The sequence below is a fragment of the Magallana gigas genome, chromosome 3, assembly GCF_963853765.1.
Source record: "Magallana gigas chromosome 3, xbMagGiga1.1, whole genome shotgun sequence".
Lineage (NCBI taxonomy): Eukaryota > Metazoa > Mollusca > Bivalvia > Ostreida > Ostreidae > Magallana > Magallana gigas.
In genome coordinates, this window is record NC_088855.1 from 55,030,903 (window position 1) to 55,051,789 (window position 20,887).

Here is a 20,887-nt window from a genome sequence, read left to right on the forward strand (position 1 = left end):
CAAAAAAAATCTACAAGAGTCTGAGCTTTTGAACATGCTTATACAGAATCAAAAAGAAATGTATTAGATTGCATACTGGCATTTACAAGGAAACACAAAGAAATGTAAAAAAAACTGTATACTGGTTTCACATAACTTAAAATCTCTGAAATTCAGACAATTTATGGAGAAATCTGTAAATTTTTAATACAAATTCCATTATTTAAGCTGTGTCCTTACCTAGCTACATAAAACATCCATTGTTAGAAATAAAAACAAAACCCGAATTATAAATATCTTTTTTACTCTTTAAATACTCTTGTATCAATTCAAAGCATTTTAGAGTAGTAAAAGGTTAACCACGAGAAATTTTCAAAAATATCATTAACTAAGCAGTAATTAATTAATGAAGATTGCATTAAGGTCTATGGGGACAAGCACATTTTTTTAAATAAAAAAGTAAATACTAAGAGTATCAATAAACGCTCGGGTGGAAAGATGCATTTCATCATTAGGAATAGGAAAACTACAAATTTTATACCGTAAAGATTTTTATAGAATTGAATTTAATAGATTAAAAGCAAATGGGAGCAACCCTTCGATACCTCGATACCAGGAAAAGGTCAATTATTAGGACACAGTCAACTCTTACATACTGATACTTAAACATGAAATTCATGTCCAAGTATACTAAGTATGAAGCCCATACATATCTATCATGCATCCCGATTCATTGAACATGGGCTATTATGAACCGGATACCTCAATTTACATTCATGGATTTTTTATTTCTTTTGACACTGACACGATACAAATAGATGTTACAGTAATAAGAGTTCCTTATTGAATTAAATGCTGTTTAATGCGACCAAATGTGTATTGGCTCTTCCATCAACGTAACATTGTTCCAGAACGTTATGTAACATTTCACACATTCTCACCCCTTTATATGAATATTCGAAGGAAAGATATAAACAATAAAATGTTTATATCTTTGTTTTACACATTTTATGATGGGAACATTGCAGATAAAATTAACATGTAATGACTGCAACTTTTATCCATGAAACACATTGATAAGAAAAACGACCAAAAAAGATACAATTAAAATTTGATGGCACTGGTAATGTATAGAATCCTATTAATAACACAATATAATTTTCACTTCATGCAAGCATCAAATGAGGAAATAGTCTTTGTTTATACCATTTACCTCAATCAAAATGAAAAATTTAGCTGCAGAAAAAAAGGACACAAATCCTTAACCTTTGTGTCTTCATTAATTCTGAGCAATTTATTGTCTTTGAAATATTTTTTTTTTAAATCATACATCATGTGCATAAAAAAAGTGTCCTCTATCAATTTAAAATCTAAGACAAAAGGATGGTTTTTGTTGGTGTGGGTGTTTCTCAGTGATAAAAGCATCAATTATCTAAAACTTCTAAAAGCACTATACTCATGTTTAGAATCAGTGAATTGCTTAGTGTATTGTTCTCATACCTCTATGTTTGGTGCTTATATTAATCATGTGACCAAGTTATTCAGTCAACTTCTGTAATATAAAGCCAGTCAATTTAACAGTACAAACATTTTTCACATCAAATATTGGGACTTGTATTAAATTACATCCAATATTATTAAAGTTATTTTTAAAATAGGTTAAAATACTTACCGGGGTATTACTTTTTTTAGTTAATAAAAGGCTTGCAAAATAATAAATTTTCTTCATAAGGTGATATGTTTACTCACATTTTTTGATGCTTCAGGAAGCTTCATTCAAACTCCATCACTGCACTAGAAATATCCCTCTGCATTTGATTTCACACAACTCCATTCTGTAAGCAATCTTTTGGAACAGGTATTACATGCACGGTACAAAACTTCAGACTAGTCAAACAAACTGCATCACCCGTCTATAGGCTGGTCCAGTGTAAATGTATAATTGTCAAATATGTTATCCTTGAGGTAAGTGAAACTGAAGAGTAAACCACAGGTAATGATATGTTCCTCCAAAGGTGTGATGCACCTGATCCCGGACATTCCCAGGAGGACCTCAGGATTCCTCACTCAACCCCAGAAATGGACATTTACCTGTGTCAAAGAGAATCCCCAGAGCCCAGACAATGGAGCCTAACAGAATTCAATAAAAGAAATCTCCATTGCTAACAGTAAACAGCAGTTAAGAGATCAGAGGTGTGATACTGATTACAGAATTAATTGATGACATAACGGTGTTACAGTCTCTGGGGCGTCTAGTGAGTGGACAATCAATAGAGGGGACCACTGACAAGTGGATTTAAATTCTTGGCTCTGTCTTGTCCATGTCAATATTTTTAATCCAATTAAAACAAACACCATGTAAGCTCTCTTTTTACGAGATTAAGTGAATTAGTAGATTGCTTTGATGTTTCCCTTTTTACTTGCAATACTGAGAAAAAAACTGTCTTAATTTTTTTATTCTCATGTATAATTACAGACAACACTATTGTACCTTTTCTCTATGAAAGGGTAAGTATTGGTGAAAGGTAATATCTTGTCCACTGAGTAATAATCCTGGTAAAATTTGTTCCATAAATCTGGTAAAATTGGCTAAGAATTTTTCTTAAATGAAATTCCTGGATTCTGTCATTAATTCATAGCAAAAGATCTTATAAATAAATTAGTCTACATAATATGCTGTAGATAGATGACTGGTAACACAGATGTTCGAGCACAAGATCAGTAAAAACAAGGGCAAGGCAGACAACCTCAGATATTTTTCTTTCATTTTAAAAATCACTTCCCTTACCATCAGAAATACATGTAGTGAGTTAAAGATGCATAAGTTTGATAAGACATTCTTCTCATTTCTTTTCTCCATTAATTTACTGTATTGAATTGAAAAAAAAAAAACGCCCAAAAAACATTGACCGTCTATTTTTTTTAAATTCTAGGATCAAGTTATTAAGCCATAAATCTATCCCTTTATCCTAGCTAAATAAGTCAGGAGCTTCCAAAAATTTGTCATTGTAGTTTTGCAATTTGTTCTTTTTTTTTTAACTTGCATCACGGGTAAAAAAAACCCAACAATTTTTCAAAGAGTATATTAACATCATAGAATTTCATCTATATTGCATATTGAACTGGGGATAAAATACATGTATAGAGGAAATAAACTTGGCCTCTCCTTTCTCTACAAGCAAAGGGCCTCAATACCATTTTTGTGAGGAATGACAACAAATTCTAAATCCTGCTCTTCATTTCTAAACAGTATCAGTCCTTAGAGATTTTAACCTTGATGAAAGAAGTCAAAATCCACATTACTTGATCATTCATATTTCTTGGGAGGAAAGAGAAGTTAATGATAATGATCATACATGGTTGAAGTTTAATCACCATGACAATGCCTAATATAAAGTGTCCTTTTTGACCAGTAGATGACGGCGTTGATCAAAATTTAACAATGACAGTATTACCAGTATATAAAGGCATTCTTTGTATAATGTATTAATAAAATTTGTCCTAACTTAATCCCACAGTTCTATACTATTAAGTCTTCAATGAGATTGTTTGTCAAATGAGGAGGAGGTCTCAAATGATGATTGTAACAGGTAAACATTTCATTTCAAGCCCTCAGATTACCTTCATAGTCATACTCTAACATATTAAGTAAAAGACAAGACTATATCTGCTTTACTGTATGTTACACATTTAATATTTTCATACTCTTCAAGTAAAATAAAATCATCTCTCAACAGATATACACATTTTTATAGAATTACACCACAACAAATTAATACCATGAGGCAAAATGTTTGATTGAAATGTAATAAAATTTATCCTCATAAACATTCAATGCTAGTAAACATTCTTTTTATGAAACAAAAACATCCTTAAAAATAGGTACGGTACATTGGAATAAAAAAAATCCTACCAAAGTACAAGAAAGACTACTCTTGCAGGCTTGCTATTCATTTTCAATTCATTAAAACATTCAGTACCCCTTCTGTTAACATTTTTGATATGGTAATGATATCAATGCAGATTCTCTAAGAGACACATCACACATTAATTAAAACAAAGCACCAAAATGTTAATGAACACAAGTATAATCATATCAAATAGAGGAAATACAAGAAAAAATCGCCTAAACTGATTCAACATGAGTTAACACATTTTACTAGCAGTCAGATTAAGGATATTGCAGCTTCTCACATCACAGGGTTGTTTTACTTCTTCTTCAGCCTTTGGCTTCCTTTCTTATTCTTCATAGCTGCCATGTCCACTTGATGGAATTGCAGCGTATCAGGCTTTTTGTTCACAACGCCTTTAATCTTATTGGACCCAGTGGATTTCTTTGCTAGGCCCTCACCCACATCCCCCTGTGGTTCTAATTCTACCTGACCCCCATTATTAGCAACCTGACCCTTTTCCTGTCTCCCCTTCATTTCAGACACCCTCCCTCCCTGGGCTACTTTTTTCCCATCCCCACTTTTCCTCCCCTTCTCCCCTACCTTGCTATTGTTTTCTCCCTCATTACTATTTTTCCCTGCGAAATCCCCTGGCTGCATTATGTGAAACTTTTTCTCCACTCCGGGACCAGCCGCAGCCACAGTTTTTCTTTTCTTGAAGCTATTAGAGTCATAAATATGGAATGTAAGTTTACTGGGCGTGGCTTTCTCGCTCTCCTCATCTGCTTCCCTGTCTGCAGTCTTTACCGGGGAACCCCCACTACCACTTTTCTTCACTATGTTCTTCATTGTCACAAACTTCATGTCAGGGTTAGTAAACAACAGCTTGCCTTTCTTTGTTTTACCAGATTGATTCTGCAATGTTTCCTTCGATGAACCTTCCTCATCTTGGGGTGTATCATCTTTGGCTTTTTTTGCCTTCCCCTCTGTGACTTGAGCATTGTCCTTGGCTGAGTTATCACCTCTGGCCTTCTTTGTTTTTGCCTCTCTAGTTAGTGCCACACTGGATGCTGTTGATACGTCGTCCACTTTAGATTTCTTTGCGTTCACTTCTTCCTCCATGCTCTTTGGTGAATCTTCACTTCCATTCTTTACATTTTTTTTCCGGCCTCGTTTCCTTGGCAGCGGTGTCTCGTCATTCTTCACCTCTCCAGGGGAGGATGTTACACTTGTTTTGTCCTCTGTGCCGACCTCAGGTTTGGTCAGCACTTCAGTTTTCCTCTTGCCCCTAGGAGCTGCACCAGACATTGTGATATCAGTTCTTCCAGTCTGAACTCTCCCCTTTTTTCCTTTAGGTTCTGAGTTTAATTCTTCAACAAGGTCACCTGCTTGAGGTGTAACAGATTCTTTCTTAATTCCTGGCTTTTGAGGTGTTCTAGGCATATTTTGTGGTTTCTCTGTCATGGATTGTTTTGTATTTCCATCAGAGTTTGAAGGTTGTTCAGAAACTGGCTGTTGATCTTCTTCATTCTCAGAGTTTCCCTTCTCTTGCTCTTCAATAAAATCACCCACAGATGACAACATATCTTGTCCATTGCTTGAAGACTTCCGCTGTTTGATTATTGTCCAGGAGTGATTCTTTCGTCTGTGTTTTCTCTTCTTTCCACGCGGCCAGCCTCCCTTTTTTCTGTCTGTGTCATCGAACTCTTCATTTGTAACTTTGCGATCTTCTTCTTGCTGGATGAGTCGCTTCATCATTGTGGCCTCAGTAGATTTATCTTCTTCTGACAACCCACCATTTGACTCACGTTCTTTCTTCACTACACAGAAAGCCTTGAAATGATTCATTAAAGACTTGGGATAGATGAAGCCCTTATTACAATAAAAACACACATGTCTCTGTTTCTGATGAAATTCCTCATTTACATTGGATTTAATCATTTTGATGTCCTTGAACTTGTCCTTTTCATCACATTTTTTCACATGTCTCTCCAACAATGAGATGGTCTTGAATTTGACCCCGCAACCTTTGCACTGCTGCTTGTCAAGCACCTCTGACAACTCTCTTCGCCTGATGTGATTTCTGGGATTGTAGATCACAATGTCGCGACCTCTCCTCATTCTTTTCTGCTGAGCACTGTCGGCCATTTTTCCTGCCTTACTTTGCTCACTTTTGAGTTTTACTGGTGACTTTCTTTGAACTGGTTTTTTGCCTGCTGTTTCTTTACTTTTCCCTCCAGACAATCTATTTTCTTTGACAGGGCTTGGTATTTTCTTTTCAACCATGATTCTTTTGCTACCTGCTTTACTGGATGGAGATTTAGTTGTTTTCTGCTCACTTTGTTTTGTGTCATCTTTCTCTTCTGCTTTTGCTTCTGTCTTTTCAGGGGTGTTCTCTGTCGACACTCTCTTCTCATTAACCACTTTTTGTGTAGGTGTTTTTGGTCTTTCATTAACTTTGCCTCCAGCTGAAAACTTCTCCTCTTGCTCCATTAATGAATTCTCTCGTACTACACTGTCTGCTTTTTTGTCTGGTTTGGAAGAAAACTCTTTCATTCTAGAGTTGAGCTCTTTCAAATTAACTTGACTGGCCAGTTTGGATGGACTTTCTATCTCCCCATTCTCTGTCTTTATTGGCGTTTTGCGTTTGTAGTAAGATTTCTTCTTTTTGGGAGAGGGTTGAGGAGTGGCACAGTTAATGATGTGGACTCTGAGCCGGTCTACACTCTTGAACGAGCCTCTACACCGGGTACATGTGTAGGATGGTTTGTTGATGGCTCTCTCCAGGGCCTTCCCTGACGACCCCAGGAGCCCTCTATGACAGGGCTTGGAGTAATACAGACTCTCGATCTCATGGCCTTGTTCAACCTCCATGAAATCACAGTAAATGGAAGGATGCTTCTTCCACTGATGACGAATCAACCTGTCAAAGTCTGGATAATGTCGCTTACACACTGAGCAGACATACGCTGTATCTCCCAGCTTTCCAAACATGATGGTCTCATAGTTATACAATGGGCTCCTCTGAGGAGAGTTCCCTACACTGGAGGACCTGGCTTTCTTCTCCATTTTGTCCTTTGCTCCTCTGGCCAAATCAAGACCCTGCAGCATCAGCTCGTGATCCTTATTTGCCTGTTCAGAGTCCGAGTCTGTGAACAAGTCTACCAGCAGAATCCCCGAGTTACTGTCATCGCTGGACATATCATTTATCTGCAACTTGTTCTCAGAATTCAAGGCAGCCTTGTCACATGGCACTGTGTTTGATGAATCACTGCTGACAGAGGTTTTGGATTCAACAGTCTTATCTTTTTTCACTTCTGCACTCTTGTTCCTCCCTTCTTCTAGTTCACCGTGGCGTATCACTGTTAGACCTCCTTTTTTCAGTTTACTGTACTCCATGATCTTAAAGATATGTTTCCTGGGAGTGTGTTCACTCTCCTCCCTCTCCTTGGGATCTGGTTCAGGGTTTTCAGACTGACCCTGCTTATCAGATTCCTGGGAATCGACCATAACTTGCTTCCTGTTTCCATTGATGTCTCCTGGACTGCTATTACCATTTCCCAGGTCCTGACTCTCCATTTTTTCTGGTGTAACCTTGCTTTCTGAGGACTCTGTTGTTTTACTTTCCTCTTCACTTTCTTCTGATTTATTTTCAGCATTCTTTGTCGTTGATGTTTCCTCATCAGTTTGTTCCTGCGAGAGTTCAGAGGTCTGTTTGTTATCTGCTCCATTTTTCTCTACTTTATTTTCAGTGTTCCTTTCCCCCTGTGTAACTACAACACTTTTCTGTTCTTCATCCTTATCAGATCCTTTTTCAGATTCATTCTCTTTTTCTGTGCTGGAATTTTGTGTCACCAATGGGTCAATAGTAATGACCTTGGAGTCCTTGCCCCCCTCCTCAGTAGGTGCACCCTTCTTTGGTGTCCCTGGGATCAACATTGCTGCTTCCTTCCCAGAGTAAACAGATGCAATCTTCAACATTGGCGATTGGCTCCTTTCAGATTTGGCAGGTGAGTTTGTAAAACTGCCATCAAACCTGTTTCCCCAGATACTGTCCCTGCTGTCATCCTTGTTGTCCTTTGAGTTCCTTCTGCGTGTACAGAGTGCAGGTCCACGATCATCCAGAGAATTCTCATCAATGTTCACATCAAAATAACTTGGCACCTCTTTCTCATACTTCTTCATCAGTTCTGAAGGATCCAAAGGACAATACTCAAAGTTCTCCTGGAGCAGACGAGGGTTGTAGCTGTGAGGAAAGTTGTACTGGTGCAAGGCAATGTTATGAGGTTCTTCCACTTTTTTGTCTTCATCTGTATTTTCAACATCCACTTCTTCATCTTCTCTCTTACTGTAGGCCTCTATTGCTTCCTGACCCCCGTCTAAGTAACAGGTCAAGTTCTCTGCGATGTTGTAGGCCACATTAGCAAAGAAGGCTGCGATTGCTTCTGGATTCTCCACCACAATGTTAGCTGACTCAGAGCTTCCTTCTGAGTTGGCATTGCTGTTGTTTTCATCGTCTGGAGTTTCATGTGCCATGCGGCGATGTCGACACATGTTCACATACTCTGTGAATCTCTTTTTACAAATTGTGCAAGAAAATTTGAATCTGGAATCAATTCCATCCTCAATCCTTGTCTTTGTCCTCTTTTCCTTTTTGGGTTTGATCTCTTTTTCACCCTCATTGGAACTGGTGTAGGTGCTTCCATGCTCGGATGACTTACTGTTCTCATTTTCGTAACTATTATCCAAATATTTGTGAGCCTTGGTGCCTAACTTTCCCTGCCTCTCCAACAGTTTAAGTAGTCGCTCCCGATGAATGGTGGGATGGAGGAGTCGGATGTGCTTCCTGAGGGCCCCTACATGGGAGAAGACCGCCTCGCAGTACCTACAGGGCACCTTACAGCCAGTGTGGATGTTCATGTGCTTCTTCAGGTTGGTCATGGAAGGAAATGATTTGTCACAAACTGTGCACTTGCATGGACGATCATCTGCAAATAAACATGAAAACATTAGAGATAAAATTGGTTTTTAAACAGGTATGGTAAGCAATTTCTCAATAATTATTCAATATCAGCGTTGTTATTTATACTAAATTATAATTCAGCAACATTACAAACTTAATACTTCAAAAATATTTTATGATAGAAAATTGTTGAATTGTTCAGTAAAGAGACTTGACAAAGTTCCATGTCTCAGGTGGAGCTTGATCCTTTTGTGATGTCTCCTTACTCAACAGTCAATAATTGTTTCAAATTTCATTACATATTCAATTTGCAGATAATATTCTTAACTTCATAACATTTAGTATACAAACCTGAATGCACAATTTCATGCTTGTCCAAATTGGTGGCATACTTGAACTTCATTGGACACTGGGAGCACATGAAAGGCCGGTTAGGATCCCCACTGTCATTGACTGGTTCTATCTTTACTTTCTCTTTACTGGTTCCCAGAGAACCACTGCCAGAGGTTTTCCCTTCGTGGACGAGTTGATGCCGCACAAGGTTCATTTTGAACTTGAATGTCATGTTACAAAGACCACAGGCGAAGGTTTTGGAATCAGGAACTTCAGAGTGTTCTTTTAAGTGGTCCGCGAGCTCGGGCGCCTTGTCATACAACCTGTTGCATGCATTACAGCGGTATAAGCCTGGGAACAGGCCCGTTTCAGAATACTTTTCATCGGGATTAATGTCAGATGCAGACTCTTCCAGAGTTTCCTCAGCATTGCTGGCTGTGTCGTTGAGCCCTTCGTCTTCGTTTGTATCGTTGTTTGCATCATCAGATTTATAGTTTGGATTTGTGTCACTATCATTTGTACTGTTAAAAATCAGACTCTGTATCCTGTTCACCATTTCCTCTCCATTTTCTTCCACCATTGAAAGATACTGCGTGGACACCGAGATCATACAGTTTGTGACAGCAGCTTTACTGAGATACTGACAGTTTATGTGATTGCGTAAGTAGTGCCTTTTAAGACTGAACTTGTGCCGATACAATCCCCCGCATATATTACACTTGTACATGCGTCGATTGTTTACACTGGTTGTGATGCGATTCAGGAATCCAAACTGATACTCCCGCCACCTAGGGGGGTACCTCCAGTCTTCCTCAATCTCCTTCATCTTCCTCTTGTCCTCCAGGAACAGAGAGCCGGTCTGAGACGTGCTGTTACTGTAGACCTTGATGGTGTCCACATCCAGGCTATTGAAGATCTGTGTAGTGATGGCTTCAGTCGACGGATCATCTGTCGAAGACTCCTTAGAATCCACACTTCGCTTTGTTCGCTTCTTTGGAATGAGTTCTGCTAGCGACACTTCTTCCACCTCTCCAAACATCTTCTTTTTCTTGCGCTGTCGCTTCTCGCCAATAGTAACATTTTCTCCCAATCCGAGGCTCGAGTCTGAGCGAGATCTTTTTGTCTTTTTCTTTTTAGGACTAGGCGTACCTTGAATAGATATTATAGAATTATTTTCTTGTTACAGCAGGTTTATATTGATAACAATTTTTTTTAAAAAGTTTCAACATGCAAAAGAAATGCTGTGTGGATATTGGTTATCATGGATACTGAATATTACTGGGTATTAGACAGCCATGTTCCATGACTCTAAATTATCTGTAACTTTTTTATTCATACCATATATCTGCCTTTTTTATAAACAGATGTAATAAGTCTTCTAAAGTTAGTATTACGATCAGTTATTCAATGAAATGCTTGGTTTAGTGGAACCATGAAAATCTTCTACACATACACGTAGGTAAAGGGGTTCGAGCCATCGATACACCGGTAAAACTTTTTTATTTTAATCTTAATTTGTATATTTGTTCTATTATATCAGTCTTGGGCGAATTCGCAATAACTTTGTAAAATGCAGGGATACCAACTTAAAATTGTTGTTTATTTTATTAAAAAAGTTTGAAGGACAAATAAGATTTTTATTATGAAAAAAATACTTTGAGGCTGGGGATCAGAGAACCTTAAATCTAATAATTTCCCTCTCACCTTTTCCTTTGATGGGCTTCTCCTCATTTTTGTCTCCACTACCATTCCGTTTGATTTTACTTCTCTCAAACCAGGTCAGCAATTCTTCCCCTGATGGTATATCCTGTGAAATAGACAAAACACTTCCTAATACAGCTAGTGGTATTTTCTAAGAGAACTCAAAATAGAAATGAAAACTTCTATGTTCAATAATTTGATAACAAATTCTTTTACTTTTATTTTACTTGGTGCAAAATAATTTTACAGAAATGAAACTATGATGACATTGAATTGAACCTTGGAAAGAAGGCTTGAAAAATACTTGACATTATTAAATAATAATGAATTATGAACCATACTAATTGGTCCCAGCAAATTTTCTCACCCTTATGATAGGTCTGAGTTTAGAACTGACCAGATATCCTTACATTACACAATACAACAACTCACTATTATGATATGACTGAGTATAGAACTGACCAGATATCCTAACATTACACTAGACAAGATCTCACCCTGATGAAAGGTCTGAGTATAGAACTGACTAGATATCCTTACATTACACTGGACAAGAACTCACCCTGATGATAGGCCCGAGTATAGAACTGACTAGATATCCTTACATTACACTGGACAAGATCTCACCCTGATGATAGGCCCGAGTATAAAACTGACTAGATATCCTTACATTACACTGGACAAGAACTCACCCTGATGATAGGTCTGAGTATAGAACTGACCAGATATCCTTACATTACAATGGACAACAACTCACCCTGATGATAGGTCTGAGTATAGAACTGACCAGATATCCATACATTACACTGGACACTTACCCTGATAGCCTTGTAGAAGACCTGGGTGCCCTCCTGGACAGACACCAGGTTCTGTTCCTCCAGGTAACGGGCACAGTTGACATAGCGTGTCCAGTCTCCATTGATCGGGTCTGTGGCGTTTATAATGTGGATGAGTTCACTCGTCTCCAAGTCATACACCTGTTGTAACAGTAGATGTTGTAAGAACAAAACTAACACATTCAATCTTTTTTCAGAATCATTATGCACATTTAATTTAGTGAAGATCTGTAAGACAAAATCTTCATATTGTTATATAATCCCTTAAGTGCCAATGTGTATATGTTAATTAGTATGTTTTTAATTATACATGTGTATTACCAGTATCTACTGAAAAAATAAACCACTTCCTGATGTTTTTTAAAGATTTCTTTAAAAACTTTTAAAAACTTTTTATCAAAATATTTATATCAAAAATATGATGCAACTAAATTATGAACTACTGACCTCCCAAGCATATCTAAAATCAATCTTCTTTCTTTCATTTTCTTTGACGATTTCTCCTTTGAATGGACCAAACAACGACCCTTGCTTAACATCTGCTGTGCACCAGGCACCTAGAGAGAGACAAGATGTATGCTTATATATGTAAAAATGCAGGTCATGTATTTTTTCTGCAATGTCACTACTCTAATACCAGCATGAATCAACGAAGAAAAGTATTTCATTCTTTAAATAAACCCTAATGATGTTTGTAATGTATGTACAGGTATATAGACATTGTACGGACAGATATAAGGTGCTGCTGCAGTGAGTATATAAACAATTATATCCACACAAATACCCAGTGTGTATTGGTCAGTATGAACCAGTATGATGTGTTCAGTATATGGTGCTGTATGATCGAGATACTCACCAGTTATTCGACGGTCAACCTTTGAGGGTTTGAGTTCAATACCCTCAGGTGCCTTGATGTGGTCAGGAATGTTTCCATACACCATGACTATCGGTCATCTCATCCTACAAGCAGAAAAAAGGCCATTAGTAGTGGATCAAATCATGGTACTCCTCACCCAAAGTCAACTCAATGACTTCAGGAAATCAGAATGGGTGGGTCGATTGTATTAAAAATTATGACATACTATTTATTAACTCTCAACAGAAAATCAGCTACTCTGGAAATTAATATAACAGTCCGATCTCTAATAATATGCACCCAACCCCTCTCGGCCACACATACATGAAACCTTCCAACCCCACCCTGAACTTTAAGCATGATTCCAGTGATCATCAATGTCAGTCTTAATTCCAACTAGTGTAAATGTAAAACAATCATTCAAAATTCAACATTAAGGTTCAATTTCAAGAAACTAAAAAAAATTATTAAAATTCCTACTTAGATGTTCAGGAAAATGCATTAGCACTCTTCATGTGACATGAATACTTCACAGTGATATTTCCCCAACTCAATCAGCAACATTCAACAAGAATTCCACTAACAGGACATAATACTTCCATGTAGATTCTATAACAAGGGAAGTTAACTGGAATTCAACTTGTGTTCCAAGTCTGAATCTTGCCTGAAAAATTTAAAGACGAACTTTTCTCTTGTCTTCAGTAGGATCATCCTTCCTCAAAACAATATATAATAATAGTCTGTATATTGATAAAATATGTACATGTACAATGAAGAAATTAAAGGGCATATAAAGAAGGATCTACAGATAAAATATAAACACTTCATAAATAAAAAATTACCTCATTCAAAATAACAAGGTAAAGAGACCAGATAATATTTCAGTCCATTTTAAAAATTTTCATAAATATACGTGCCAGGCTGTAACACTCATGTCAATATTCAATATGAACTGTCTCAGCAGTTCCACCCAGGAAGTTAGCAGAGAGTTGCCAGGCCTTCATGAAGACCTCACTGAAATGGTAACCTTGTGTTCTCATGATGTACTAAATATAATACTGGCTTCACAAGGGAAGCTTATTATTGAGAAATCCCTACGGTGATAGTACTGAAGTAACTGGTGGTGCATTTACTTGATACAGATGGCAAGAGATTGAATTTTTCATCATACATGTGCCGTACATCAATTTATATATACCAGATTAAAGATTATACGAGACTGTCCTTGTACGTAATAAATCCGATTTCCTGACTGGGAACTGTTACTGCTACTGCCTCCTCTGACTGTCACTCACAGTACAGAGACGTAGGTGTGCTCTGTGAATAACCAGGGGTCAATTACCGGTGAGGTCATGCCTGGAATCCATATGTGTGTGTGGTTAAATAATTAATAAACATACTGTACATCCATAGAACCATAGTGTCCAATTGGACTTACACATGTGTACAGTGGTTTGACACAGTTTTGAACTTTCTGGGTCAAATGATTCCAGGATAAACAGATCAGTGACAAAGAATGGAGGGAGTTCATACTTAAACATTTAAATCCCTTCAGTGGCGATGGTTGATCAAGCTCAGTTTTAACAACTAGGTGAAATGAAGTTATAGAAATATGAGAGCTACTGGTATTTCACATTTCCATGCAGTTCCTGATGTTTGGAGCCTCTTCATGATGAGTGGAAGAGTCATCTGGCCTGCTTCCCTTCCCATGGAGTCCTGGGCTCTAATGTTCATGTGACAAAAGGCAGTCCCCTCAACTCAAAGACAAAATCTATGGTACTACATGTACTAAATGCCTGACAAAAAACTGTATGAAAATGGGAAAAAAATGACAAATTTGGGGTAAAAGAAAATATAAAACAAATATCAAAACACTGTCCTTAAAATAGGTCAACATTTTGGGAGCAAAAAACCTAGTCCATTGTACATGTATGCCTATCTGTTTGGCTGTCTCTCTACAAACTTTGCAGTTATAGTGACCCTCCCATAAAGCACATTGTTTTTGTCTGTCTTTCATGTAAATATTAACTTCTTCTATATAAGCAATATATATCTATTCAAAACCTTCTTAACGTCTTCATATCTACACAAAAAACAACTGGTATTGAACTACCAAGGTACTTTCTTACATAACACTACAGTGACAGAAAACAAAGTCTGTTCACATCACAATTCTCCTCAAGTACCTGATACCCTGAGCTTACTTCACCGACCCTGTCTGTCTGTCCCTCTAAACTATCAGCATTCAAGACTGATCTCACAAAGAAATCATCTGCAAGCTAATATAATCAATGGTCCTTACGAAACTGTATAGAATGGCTTCCCTATCTGTGCATGGAGGGTTCAACTACTATGAAAATTATTAAATGCATGGATGCAAATTCTGAAATCTATGCACATCTCTTAAACTAAAGTGTTGTAAATTAGTCACAACTGATGAATATTCATGAATAATCTGTACAACAAAGACCTCATATACACACTCAAATTACGCTGAGGCATCTGTTCAAGCATAACAGCAAGCATATGATACACAATCTGTACTCATCCTCAGGAAATAGACAGAAAAACTGTCACTCAAGAAATGACTTTCGGACAAACTTTTTTGTTAAGAATTCTAGGACATTTTGATGTGTACAAACTACAGATAATGAAAGAGCATACATGAAGAAACCCATACGGGGTCCTCCTAATAAGGGGGCGACAATTTCTCAGGTAATTAATCTATCAATCACTTGGCTCCTGTGTACAGATACTGTAGGTTTAAATGACTAGGACTGGTATATACACACACTCTCTATTGATCCAGACTTCTTCTACCGGCCTAGAACATGCGTATTCATGCACCTCTTGCATATAATATAAAGCTAGTGGTTCATTTTTTGCTGTCAATACACCAATGGTCCATGTTGACTCCCTCTCAAAATCTGAGACTTTGCTTGAGGGCAGGAGGTTGCTCAATGTCACACCGATTTCTCCTTTTGTAGACCATTTCATCAGATAAGGGCAGATTTCTGATTTCATGTACACTCTACAACTGTGTAACATCAAAGGTCAAAAGGCTAGAAGTGATGGTAGACAGTTTAAAAATATGAAAGAACTTTTTATGCCTTAATTGCAATTTTCAATCATACATTTACCACCATTCTTGTGGATAACTGGTATGTTACTCATTCCTAACTAACGGCAACTGTTGGTCTCCAAATGAGCTTGAAACACATTCAGTACATACAGAGAGGCAGGCACTGACATCAAGAATAAAACACCCAGGTATATGATCACCGCTGAAGGACTAAAGCAACTCTCTGGTACCTAAACCAACCACAACAACCACTTCATTTCTCAGTCTTCTAGAGTCAAACTTCATAGCTTTTTTACCTCAGTGATCACAACTTGAGCCCCAAAAAATATACCTATTTTCATGACCCCCTCCCCCCCCCCTCAAAAAAATCCAAAGAAATGGGATTGCCCTTATCAAACTTCATCTGAGGACAAAAGAGTCCCCATCTCCATGTCAGGTGTAAGAGAGGTTAGTTACCTTTGCAAACATCCCGAGTTGAAAACATCACAATGGCTGCTGAAGGGAGTAAATCAGAGGCGTGTTCACCAGAGCGGATGCTCTTTAGCTCTCCCAAAAATTAGTGTTGCAGGTATAGGGATTTTAGTGAGTGCTTGCAAGCACCTGCTCTGCTGAGCATGCTTTGTTCCTATTTAAGGCCTTCCGAGTTCTGAAATATGACTAGTGCTTGGCTATGAAATCTACTACATGGTCATTTGACCTATCTATTTCAGGATAAAATACCCTGTCCAGGACCAGGACACAATCAGCGCCCAGGATTGGAATCTACTACCACTGGGCCATGTTCTCCCCTACAAAGTTCTGCCACAACTCTATGCCTTGAAAAATGTAAGTTTTTCCTGTCAAGGATGCCAATGAATGATCTAATAAGAACATTGGACAAAAAGATCTTCATCAATTCTATAATGATGGAGATTCATGCTTCAGATCACCTCCTGGCATTTTTTAAGTACCATCATTTTTGTTTTAATATCTATAATTTTACAGTGTCATTTAATTTTGCTGATCACCACATTGTGGTTTTTCTTTACTTTGTATCACCACTCTCCAAAACTGATAATTTAGTACACACCAAAAAGTTTGCATTTTAGAGTTTGAATTCCCATGGGTACCAATTGTGCCCCATTGTTAGCAGACCTATTTTTGTTTTCTTATGAAGTAGAATTTATTCAAAAACTTGTACGTGAAAAAAATAAATCACTCGCTGTGGCCTTCAATTTAACATTCACTTGCTGTGGCCTTCAACTCAACATTCAGGTATATCAACGACGTATTATCCATTAACAATTGTTGTTTCCATAGTTACTAACGTTGACTCAATATATACCAGTGAACTTGAAATAAAAGATACCACAGAGTCTGCGTCATCTGTTTCATATTTAAATATTTTACTGGAAATGGACATTGATGGTAACCTGACAACAAAACTTTGTGATAAACGTGATGACTTCAATTTTTTATAGTCAACTTTCCTTACTTATGTAGCAATATACCTTCATCACCTGCATATGGTGTTTTTGTCTCTCAGTAAGGGCATGCTCTTCGTATGAACAGTTTCTAAGGCGAGGCAAGCTACTGACAAACAAGTTGATAAAACAGGACTATCAACGGTCCTGTTTGAAGTCATCTTTTCGTAAGTTCTATGGTCGATAAAACGACCTTGTCAGTAAATACAATCTTCTACTGGGTTGCATGCTGACTGACGTTTTTCATACTAATTGTTAGATCATAATTAATCGCCTAATTGTCTACAACTTTTGCGGTTTTTTTTTTTTTATTACAACAAAAGAGCACATGGTGGGTGTGACCGGTCAGTAGAGGATGCTCACTCCTCCTAGCCACCTGATCCTACCTCCATCGTTTTAGAGGTCCGTGTTGCTTTGCCTTGAATTTGTATTTCATTTTATGGATTTTTGAGATGGATGACAGTTTGTTATTGTCATTTTTTCAGTTGTATCTAAAAATGAACTGGTACAAAAATCACTTATTTTGACTACATTATTCACTTGATCCTAGGGGCTGGATCACATTTTGGTGCCAGGAGAAGATCCTAATCTCATGCAAACTCAACACTCTGCTTCCATTTGTTACAGAGATCCACCCCCATCAACTCATCATCATCTAGATTTTTGATATAATGTTGTAATATGTACATACCTAAAGCATTAAACTATTATTCATTGAAAGATGTAGTCATATAACTGCAACGGGGCATGGTAACTGAGTAACATACATAAGCACATTACAAAATGTGTACACACCTTTGCATATAAATCAAAGACTCCTGTACATCTTTAAAAAAAAATAATTTAATGCTTTATAATTACTTTGTTTAACTTCTTGTCTAAAAATGTGATTAATTTCTCAAAATGTCTCTTTTATTCTGTAGTAGTGGCATGTTTAGATCAATGGAGGAGCAGCCATTGTATCAGCCACAACCATGAATGTTTGTGACATCAAAATAAACCTCATTCTTTTCATCCTTTGACCTCCCAAACTGTGTTATGATGTTTTGAATGCTACATAGCTTAAACAAACTTTGCATACAAAATAATGTGGAATGTAAATAAATTTTTTATAACAGTAACTTTATATTAACAAGAACCAGGTCAAACCTAATAACCAGGGGTCGATGAAATGAAAAGTAAAGAATCAAGTTTGATCTGGAGATCTGCTCATTGCAACGAGATGCTAGTTATTTTTGATATAATAATATATCTATTATATACCTTTATATCATTATGTACAACTAACAAAGCATATTGTAAAATAAACAGTATCAAAGAGAAATTGATTGGTATATGTAATTATTTATGTTCAATTCTATTCTTAACATTTCTTATGACGCACCTTATCCTGCAAAAAAGTTATTCCCCTTTACTGTAGCCAAAAATTAATGTATTTTGTACTAAATGAACATACTTAATATCTAATAGGATTTGATAGCGTAACATTATATCAAATCTTCTGAATCACTAAAAGTTATTCTTACTAATGGTTCTAGCGATTCAATTTTGGCTACATGATTGAACATGATTCTATTACACAGTACAGCTATCTTATGCCATATCTAAAGATGGTATGTAAAAATTAAAAATCAGCATTCATAAAAACTAAAACCAAAATTTGAAAAGCATCGCATTTCATGGAAAAATTGCTGTTTCATAGATAATACTGAACACTTATATAACTTATCATTAGATGTAGATTTAAACTTTTTATATATCTGTTAATATTTAAACTTCATGAGTCAATTTCTATTTTTAAATTTTGGTGTGGATTTTTTTGACATTTTGTTTAAAGGGGTGGGGGGGGGGGGGGTGGAGGGGGTTAAGATGCAATTTTTAGTGCAAATTAAAAAAATTCAATGGCAGTAACTTCATCACAACAACAAAAAATTTTGACAATCAATGTAAACATTTTTGTTGAATCCAACAACGTTCTTGGGAGTGGGAGACCAAAGCTAGTTTAAGAAAGTGTAAACATTTACTTTTTTGACCACTTTGGATAAAATATGGAGACAATAAAATCCATACTCCTTACCACTTCTATGTATACACATGCTTATAAATCAATAGCACTGTATAAATTGACTTCTCAATGCTTGCATCCCAAACTGTGTGCTCCAATTGAAGTGTTAATTTTTGTCAAGAAATTCTGAAAACAAAGGATGTCAGCCAAAAAATAGCAAAGTTGACAAAATCGTAGAGCAGGAGAGAATACCTGTGTTCAACAGAATCCTTTATCTGTGTGAAAGATTGCGGAACTTTATTTTACCTCTGATAAACCAACCCATCTAGCCCCGTGTGTATTTAACACTGAATAACACTGCCATTTAAGCAAATGCAAAAATTACCTAGAACATAATTAGGAAGAGACAAAAGTGAATTTTAGCATCCTGTTGGCATATTCTAACTGAAGATGACTTTCAGTTTACATATCTTCCTGTTTCTACCTATGTAACTCAAAGAAATGTAGCGTGGAGTAGTTTATCCTACATTCATGTAACACGGCGGCCATATTGCAACCCTACAAGGCGACCTAGCTTTCAAAGTCGATGCAAGTTATTCGATCGCCAAAACATTAATAAGTCAAACTTGGCTGTTTGGTTCCTTTCATGATAGAAAACAACAATGCACCCACTGAATGATGCGTTTACTGCCCATGTTTATACATTATTTTCCTTGTTAGGAGCGTTAACTCGCTCCTTGCTCTTCATTCCACACAGATACTGAGCGATTCATCCAGATTAAAACCCCGGTCTTTGTTTGTTGTCCAACAGATTAACGTTTAAACAAGCACAAGTACACATGTTAACAATTCTGATCACTTATTTCACTTTAGATCGCCCATAAAACCTTACTTTATTTCATATAAACACAGACGACATTTCGGGCAAGATGCAACTTCTCTGTATAAGAGTCATTATCGAAAGTAAATAAAACCTCTCAAACCTTCACACTTTACCGAAACAAGGCAATTCTCACGTGACTTTAGGAACGATATTAAACAAAGTAACTGTACCTGTGGGTGAAATCCGCTAAAATGGGCCTGAAATGATGATTTTCTGGGTCCAAATCTCTGCTTTCATTCACCACATGGAGGAGATAGTCGACACTCAATCTATGGTATGGATTTATGATCGACTGCTCCGAAAGGGGGTGTACGTATGTAAAAAATATCATGTGTTCAACTTTCATCATAAATACGGGATCTAAACAGACGAAGTGTATCAACAATAACAACGTCGATCAAATTTTCAAAGATTTAAATCGTAAATAGATGTTACTAAGTATTTTATCCGCATAGTTAACACTGTCGCACTGACTATCACCCCTTTTCTTGATCAATAGGCACGTCCAGATTATTCATTGAAGTGATACCTTTGTCCTCCGAGTCTTAAATATGATCTAAATAGAACTGTATACACTATTCTTATTGATGGAATAGCAAGCAGGTTGTTTGATTAGTAATTAGATTTATCATAGTTTACAAGGAGTTTTGTTTTTGTATATGTAAACACATCTGCAAACGACACACACCGCGATGTAACTTTTATAGTGGTTCCATCTTGACACCGTTTATTATGACACAGGTACTGGGGGCCCAAGCATGGTATGTGTGTCATAGCATAGAAGGCAGACTTCATACAGGACCCTTGTCATTTAGGGCTGGGGAGGGGGCTGTAGGTATCAGATCGTGTACACAAATCAAGAATTTCATTTTAAAGAGTCTCACCATGTACATGTA

The 20,887-nt window shown here is 37.0% G+C and overlaps 1 protein-coding gene and 1 long non-coding RNA gene across 2 annotated transcripts; one reads left to right on the top strand and one right to left on the bottom strand.

Annotated features, from left to right (window-relative positions):
- Positions 1-3,650: 3,650 nt before the first annotated feature.
- Positions 3,651-20,315, bottom strand: LOC105345643 (uncharacterized). The gene is made up of 7 exons (XM_011453857.4): positions 20,162-20,315; positions 12,559-12,662; positions 12,150-12,259; positions 11,685-11,843; positions 10,870-10,972; positions 9,184-10,314; positions 3,651-8,857 (listed from the first exon to the last, which is right to left on the bottom strand). The coding sequence occupies exons 2-7, from the start codon at positions 12,641-12,643 to the stop codon at positions 4,188-4,190; spliced, it is 6,258 nt and encodes a 2,085-aa protein (XP_011452159.3). The 5' UTR covers positions 12,644-12,662; positions 20,162-20,315; the 3' UTR covers positions 3,651-4,187.
- LOC136274122 (uncharacterized) lies at positions 14,607-18,663 on the top strand. Its single transcript, XR_010712419.1, has 4 exons — positions 14,607-15,273; positions 16,351-16,465; positions 17,427-17,505; positions 17,654-18,663. It is a non-coding gene; the product is annotated as an uncharacterized lncRNA (long non-coding RNA).
- Positions 20,316-20,887: the final 572 nt, after the last annotated feature.